Source organism: Aegilops tauschii, chromosome 1 (assembly GCF_002575655.3).
Source record: "Aegilops tauschii subsp. strangulata cultivar AL8/78 chromosome 1, Aet v6.0, whole genome shotgun sequence".
Lineage (NCBI taxonomy): Eukaryota > Viridiplantae > Streptophyta > Magnoliopsida > Poales > Poaceae > Aegilops > Aegilops tauschii.
The window spans coordinates 57762991-57770637 of NC_053035.3; the positions used below are offsets into that span (position 1 = coordinate 57762991).

Here is a 7647-nt window from a genome sequence, read left to right on the forward strand (position 1 = left end):
TAACTTAGAGACGATTTGTGAGACGTTTATATGCGACTATAATCTAATTTTGTGTACTCAAAAGGCAAATAAAATTGTAGTTGTGGTAAAATTCGAATGGATGACCCGAGTAATTGCACGAACAAATTGACCAAGAGGCATTTTGTTATTTGATTGCGACCTTAATCATCACATTCATAATATTCTTCTAAGTAATATTATATTAATATTCTCATGTTAAAACAAAAACCTTAATCATCTCTCCTTGGAAAAAAATCCTTAATCATCCGAAAGATACAAGGGATTTGATGATTTGCCCTATTATAGTTTGGCACTTGATGAGTTGCAACATTTGATTTAGACTTATATATACTTTACATTAATTTACTGATCATTTGCCCTGAGTGGCGCTTTGCTGAATTTCAATTTATTTAACTTGATAAATCCTACTGGAATGACATATATACCCTTTGGTATTTTTGCAATCTGCTTTATACTACTATACGCGGCTCCTGGACTAAACAAATCGATCTACTATGAGGGTTCGTCCTTAGCGCCGCCGCTGCTCGGCACCTCGGCACCAGCCGCCGCTCTCCCGCCGCCGTTTGCCCCTAGCCAGAGCTCTCAAGCCGCCGACGGTCGCCACCTATCATAGATCTGACGCAACCGCCACTCGCCCCTAGCCTCAACTCCTGCTTCGCTCCACTCTGCTCCCCCGCTGCTCGATGGTTGTTCCCTCTGGCCAGAGCTCCCCCGCAGCCCCTCGCTGCTTCTCCCAGCCAAGTTCCCCAACCGCCATATGCTGATATCCTCCCTCCAGCCCAAGTTCCCCTGCCACCCGACGCCGGTCTCCCCCTAGCCCAAGTTCCCCCGTCGCTTGACGCGATGGCGGAGCTGGGGGTCTTCCTGGGAATTCCGGGCAGATCCTATATGACGCCCGTTCCGTCCGTTCGTCGCTGCTTCGCTAAAGCGAAGCGAGCGAACGAGGCGCACGGGCCAACTCACTTCGAGCGAGACCTGGTTTTGGGAACCTTCTAGTAGGTTCCTTAAACCGAGTTTTTTTCTTTTGCTAGTTTTTCCGTTTTTTACTTTTTTTAAACCTTTTTGTGTCCTTTTTCTGTTTCTTTTCTTTCATTTTATCCTTTTTCGTTTTACTTTTATACTTTGTTTTCAAGAAAATGATTCGAATTCCAAATTTTTGTTCATGATTTTAAAAATTGTTCATGGATTTATTTTTTTTACTTTAAAAAAATGTTCAAAATTTAAAAAAAGTTCAGCGTATATCACAAAATGTTCAATATATATTTAATATTGGTTTAGTGTATATAACAAAATTGTTCCATGTGTAGTTAAAAATAGTTCAACGTATATTACAAAAATGTTTAATGTATATTTAAAATTTGTGCATCATATATCACAAAAATTTACACTGTGTAGTTAAAAAATTGTTCGGCATATATTCAAAAAAAATTCAATGTTTATTTGAAACTTATAAAAATTCAACAAATGTTTGGAGTTTCATCCGTGGTCAATAATTATTCACGTTCTTTTTTTGTAAAAATCACGTTTTAAAATTTTGTTCGAGAAAACGTTATTCATTTCTTGAAGGAATGATTAAAAGGCGGATCTACCTCTGTACATAATATCTATCTTTGAGCGTTGTAATTTAACATATGGTGAGTCGCTGGTGCAGTGGGGAACAAAGCTGCTATATCGCGATGGGTCGCGGGTTCTATTCCATGGAACGCTCCATTTTTTTCGTGGCATTTCTCTTTTTAGGTTCGCTCGTTGGAATGGCCGGCCCTTTTTGCACTAATCCTTGACTACGAAAAAGTTTTGGAGTTTTGTGCAAAACAAATACTACATGTATTATAAGGTAATGAGTGACTAGGCCGTTGGCCCATGAGCCCAAACACAACCAGGCAGCCACGCTTGTTACCAGACACGAGGGACGTGGTGGTATGGTCAGGCGCGCGAGTAGCCGACCGTGTTTCCCTTCCTCGATTCTAACTTTTCCCCAACCTAGCGCTAGCTGAAGGCTCTGGCGGCGGCGAGCGATTCTTGGTCCGGCGGCGGCGGCCGGCTCTCCTGCCTCTCCCTCGGTCCCTCCGCTCCCCTCCCCTCCCCTCCATCCGGCCATCTCACTCCCCTGCCCTCGGCCTCCGGCGCCCAGCCCTCTCCTCCGCGGCTCCCCCAGGCGCCAGGCCACCAGTCCGCCTCCGGCCTCCCGAGCGCGGCGGCAGCCGGCAGCGCCCTCCAGGCTCCAGCCACCGTCCTCGGGCCTCCCCGGCGCGGCGGCAGCAACATCCAGCAGTCCGGCCTCCGTTCCTCAACAGCCACAATGTAGTGCATCTATTCTTTCCCTCCGTTTCTATTTTCTAAACAAATTGAAGATTATTCTGTGATTGCTTGTAAATTTAAATCGAACTTGATTCATTCGCTGCGTATGATCATAAATGATTGCTACTTACTAATTACTATGTGATTCATTTTCTTCTTACTATGGAAATTGAAATGTTTATCCAATGTACATCAGACCCGGACGCAGGTTGGCCCCGCCAAAACGCAGCTCCCCGCCAACGCCCCTCTCTCTCAGCTGCCGACCTCGGCAACGAGCTCACCCACACGCCTCTGCTGCCAGAAGATTGCCCGCAGGTTGTTGTTTTCTTTTTTTATATCTCTGCATCATGTGGAACATAGCTCGAATTGAGATATATCACTTGTGTTTTCCCTTTCTATCTTACTGTGATGCACTGTATTATTGCAATTTGAAAATTGTTGTTAAAAATCGGTGAACCTTTTTGGTGGTTGAATAACAATTGTTGTTAAAAACAGTGGTACTGTTGATTGGATGGCGCTGATTTATGACATAATATTCTTAAGTCGATCTGGTTAGGGGGAACTGCTTATGAATGCCAGAGAAGAATATTCAGCAGTGTGATGCAAAATTTGAATTACCTAAGTTGTGTGTCATCTCTACTTTTCTTGATTTATCAAAGCGAAACTAGTGGATATTACTTACTCCCTCCGTTTGGAATTACTCGTCCAAGAAATGAATGTATCTAGATGTATTTTAGTTGTAGATACATCCATTTTTGTGACAAGTAATTCCGAACAGAGGGAGTAGATTTTTAGTAACTAGTTACACCAGCTAGCCTTCTGCTGTTTGTCACTTGAATGCAGAAAAAAATCAAGCATTGGAGACATCCATTTTTTGTCATCGATGAAAACTTCTTTATGTACTTCACATAAATTCTTCTAGTAAAGACACTTCTCGATTTATGTTTTGTAATGTAAGGTGAATGATTGCGATAAATCATATTATACAATTTGAACCTAAGTATCGAATGTATAGTTTAAATATGCTTGCCCGTCTTGTGGTCCTTTCACAAGATCATATTGGCTAAATAAGAGTAAGAAATTTTGTTATATGGGTCATCGCCGATGGCTACCACAGAATAATGTATTTCGGAGACGAAAGAAGGAGTTTGATAACACCGAAGAGATGGAACTTGCACCTATAACAATGAGTGGTAGCTCAGCTTTGAGGATGTTGCAGGGCAGAGTGTTTGTCTTAGGAAAAAAGGTTGTTGTGGCAAAGAAAGGGAAAGGGAAAAAGAAGGGCAAAGACAGTGAAAAAGGAACTGAAGGTCCTGAAAAACAGAAGCGTAAAAGAGCGCCTAACAAGAAATCAGGTAACGTCGCACGTAAACCTGAAAAGAAGCCTGAGGATTGTTTCAAAAAGAAGTCGATATTCTTTGATTTGGAATACTGGGAGCACAACAAGTTAAGGCACAATCTAGATGTCATGCATATTGAAAAAAATGTCTTTGAAAATTTAATTGGAACCTTACTGGATATTGATTCTAAAACAAAGGATGGCCTTAATGCACGACTTGACTTGGGAGAAATTGGAATTCGATCTAGCCTTCAACCTCATGAAGGTGATAAGGGTAAAACTGAATTGCCGCATGCACCTTTTAATATGTATAAAGAAAAGAAGGAGATTCTTTGTACAGTGATTAAGAATTGTAGGACACCTGATGGTTGTGCATCAAACTTTTCAAGGTGTGTGAACATGAAAGAATTGACATTGACTGGCCTCAAAAGCCACGACTGCCATGTTATTCTACAAGACATCCTTCCTGTGGCACTTTTACACTGTTATCCCAGTAAAGATGTCATGATATTAGTTGTTGAGCTGGCTAATTTCTTCAAGAAACTATGCTCCAAAGTGTTAGATTTCTCTGAGCTTGACAAACTGCAAGAGAGTATTGTGAAGACACTTTGTAATATGGAAAAGGTTTTTCTTCCATCGTTTTTTACTGTCATGGTACATTTAATGGTGCATTTAGTTGAAGAAGCTAAACTTGGTGGCCCGGTGCATTACAGGTGGATGTACCCTCTAGAGAGGTATGCTACTTTGATTGATTTGTTATTTTCCACAGTGCATCTAAGTATATGATTTGATTTATTGTTTCCCATTATGCATATAACATTGTTGTTTTATGATGTTCAGATCATTTGTTTGGCTAAAGTCACTTGTGCGCAATAGAGCTTATCCTGAAGGTTCTATTGCTGAAGGATATACTGTTGAAGAATGCTTGACCTTTTGTTCAAGATTTCTAGAAGGAACCACACGTTTCACAAGAACATCTAGGAACCCTGATCCTTCAGATAATACAAAGGGCATGTACATGTTTGATAGTGTTGGTGAGCCAATTGGAAAGGCTGTCACTATAGGCCAATTGGACGATCAGCTTCTAGTTCAAGCACATCGATGTGTCTTGCGACACTGATGAGCTTGATGATCTCCGTAGGTGTGCTTCAATGCTATCTCCTATTTCTTTTATTTTTCACAAGTTGGAAAAAATCATGATGTTATTTGTCTTATTATTACAGAGAATTTGTGGACCAAGAGAAGAGGAAACCGGGTAACTTAAATTTGACGGACGATGACAATGAGGATTTGATTAGTAGACACTTTGCTGACTGGTTGGAACAAAAGGTATAATTCACCTTTAGCATGTTCCTTCATTGTAGTTTCATGTGAACTCAATGTAACCACTCTTACATACAGGTTATACTAGATGATGGATCGGATATCACAGAAAAGATAAGAGCATTAGCCGCAAAACCAAGCAAATGCGGGGTGCGCTATAGTGGCTATATAATTAAGGGTTTCAGGTTTCATACTATCAGTCGCAAGACAGGACGCGTGACACAAAATAGTGGTGTCGTGAACCTTGCTGAAAATGGTGTGTCCTATTACGGTCGGTTATCTGACATCTTTGAATTGTCATACAAAGATTACAAGGTGGTCTTCTTTACATGTGATTGGTATGATATTCATCACAAAGCTGGTATTATAAGAGATGAGTTTGGATTCACTCATGTGAACTTCTCCCGAAAAATACATACAGGGGAGAAGTTAGAGGATGATCCTTTTGTATTTTCTTCCCAAGTGGACCAGGTCTTCTATATTCAAAATCCGAGAAGTGAGAATTGGAATACCATGGTGAAATTCAAACCTCGTGATATTTTTGACATGGGTGGAGAACCATCTTCAGATGAAACAGAGTAGTCTTTGTGCTTTTAGCTTGTTACTGCAGCTAAGATATAGGTTGAGCACTTGTCATCCATGCTCCTAGGTAGAATTACTCCAACATAATTATTCCAGCTGGGTGGATCTTCTTCAGAATGTATTGTTCCCTATGTGACTCTGATGAACGAGCCTATGGTCTTTTTTTTTAATGTGTATGTTCCCTTTTGTTATGAATGAACAGTTGTATGGCTATCCGTTTAGTTCTTTGAATAGTTTTTTAACATTCACGTGACAGTACTACTGCTAAATTTTGGAACCTTCTGATGAAGTGTGCTTCAGGTTCACTTGTTCTGATTGGATGCTTCTTTGTGCTAGTTTATAGAAAATGAAATTAGTCTAGTCAATATTTCAATAATATTTTGCAAGTGCATGACATCGACTTTGCACGATTGACATCCCAGTTAACCAGAAAAAATTATAGGCAACAAAGATGGAGAAACTGGAAAATCATAAAAATCAGAAAGAAGATGGAGAAACTGGAAAATCATAAAAATCAAAAGCAGTAAGGGATATTTGGTGAAACAGTGAAGTGTTACAGTAACTAGTACATTTCTTTTGTTATTCTTAAAATCCTGGGAACGGCCACATATGGCCACTGACATTTGTAAAAAGTTATTTTTTTGGGGGAAAAATCAAATTTGAAAATGTTTGCGGTCTTGAAAAAAAACATGAATTTGAAAAAAGATTCACACCTTCTGGACATGTTCATGAATTTGAAAAAAAGTTCACCAATTCAAAGAAATATAATCACAAACTAAAAAAATGAATTTAAAAAATATTGATGACCTTTAAAGAGTTTGAGTATTTGAAAAAGTTTCACAAATTTGAAAATGGTTTATGGTTTCAAAGGTTTTTTTGCAAAAAATTGGAAATTTTGACAAATTAGGGAACAATTCACAAATTCAAGAAATGTTTGTGAACTTGAAATTATTGTGACTATGAAAAATGTTAACGGTTTGAAAAAAAATTACGAATTAAAAATTGGGAATTCTAAAAAAAAGTTCGCACATTTGGAAGAACATGAAGAATTAAAAAAAAGACAGAAAGGGAAATAGAAAAATAGAAAGGAAAAATAAATAAAATTAAAACAATAGGTAAAAAATAAAAGATAAAGGGAAAAAAAGGAAAACCTAGGAAAACATAGTAAAGCTTGACCGAAATAAACTGAAATAAAAGATAACCGACTTAAAAAAACTGACAAGCTTCTGGATGATTCCTAGAACCCAACCATGGAAGCTTTTGGGGGCCTCGAAACCCAGGAGCAAGAGGGACGTTCGCGCTTGTGCTTTAGTTGGGCCGGTCATTTATAACAAAAACACCATGGTGCGAGATGCTGCAACCGGCCACGCCGAGAGTTGGAAATGGTGACGATGGCCCTGTTGGACGCTCGAGCCAGCCACACGATTTGTTGGAATCGGTGTGGCAGGTGTATTTCGGACCAACGTCATTTTTTGCTCCAACCGGAGTTGGATGTGGACTACGACCGGCGGCATGAGATGCTGGAAATGAGTGGCGGCACGGTGCTTCAAGTGAGGTACTACGTTGATCACTGCTACAAGCATAAATGAACACGGGGACTGAGAAGCCTACTCCGGTCGATGCGTCACATTGAAGCAGTGTCGGTCTGCCTGCCCTGGCTACTTAAGCACGACACCAACACTGGCCAATAAACATGTTGAGGAGGAGCCCTCTCCCCTCTAATGAAACTGCTGAGACCAAACCGGACGTCACGGCAAATAGGAGCCACCCCCCTTGCGGAACACGTTTGACTGTTTCGACAGACTGACATCACCGCCGCGCCGCAACTGGCGTGACAAAGGTCGTGAAGGAGGAGGAGCCATCCAGGGTGCCTCGTCCATTACCTCCACATGGTGACGACACATCGTCACACAGCACCCTGATGTCGGCCAAGAGGGTGGCACAGGAGGACGAGCGAAAGGAGTGGCGCAGTGTCGGGCCACGTTTGCCACATCGGACGCCGACACTGCATCAATGACCAGCGGGTCTAGATCGGCTTGGAGGAGTTGCTGCACGCTGCCACCCCCGTCGCCGACAGGGCTAGG

At 41.1% G+C, this 7647-nt stretch overlaps 1 protein-coding gene across 3 annotated transcripts; it reads left to right on the forward strand.

Moving 5' to 3' along the window:
• Window positions 1–1951: 1951 nt before the first annotated feature.
• On the forward strand, window positions 1952–5846 carry LOC120972849 (uncharacterized). 3 transcript variants are annotated; one of them, XM_073508022.1, is made up of 6 exons: window positions 1964–2322; window positions 2516–4392; window positions 4499–4572; window positions 4953–4987; window positions 5060–5319; window positions 5403–5846. In XM_073508022.1, the coding sequence occupies exons 2-6, from the start codon at window positions 3410–3412 to the stop codon at window positions 5419–5421; spliced, it is 1371 nt and encodes a 456-aa protein (XP_073364123.1). In that variant the 5' UTR covers window positions 1964–2322; window positions 2516–3409; the 3' UTR covers window positions 5422–5846. The 3 variants fall into 3 exon arrangements, 2 of the variants coding, with proteins under 2 accessions (XP_073364123.1, XP_045088334.1); XR_012201860.1 differs by having other exon boundaries at window positions 1952–2322; window positions 4499–4799; window positions 4882–4987; window positions 5060–5794; XM_045232399.2 differs by having other exon boundaries at window positions 1966–2322; window positions 5060–5794.
• The last annotated feature ends 1801 nt before the right edge of the window (window positions 5847–7647 follow it).

Bases quoted from the DNA above. Each gene is read 5' to 3' on its own strand.
- LOC120972849 (XM_045232399.2), top strand. From the start codon at position 3,410: ATGGGTCATCGCCGATGGCTACCACAGAATAATGTATTTCGGAGACGA. The intron at 4,393-4,498 runs GTATGCTACTTT...TATGATGTTCAG, and splicing joins TGGATGTACCCTCTAGAGAG to ATCATTTGTTTGGCTAAAGT. The intron at 4,988-5,059 runs GTATAATTCACC...TCTTACATACAG, and splicing joins CTGACTGGTTGGAACAAAAG to GTTATACTAGATGATGGATC.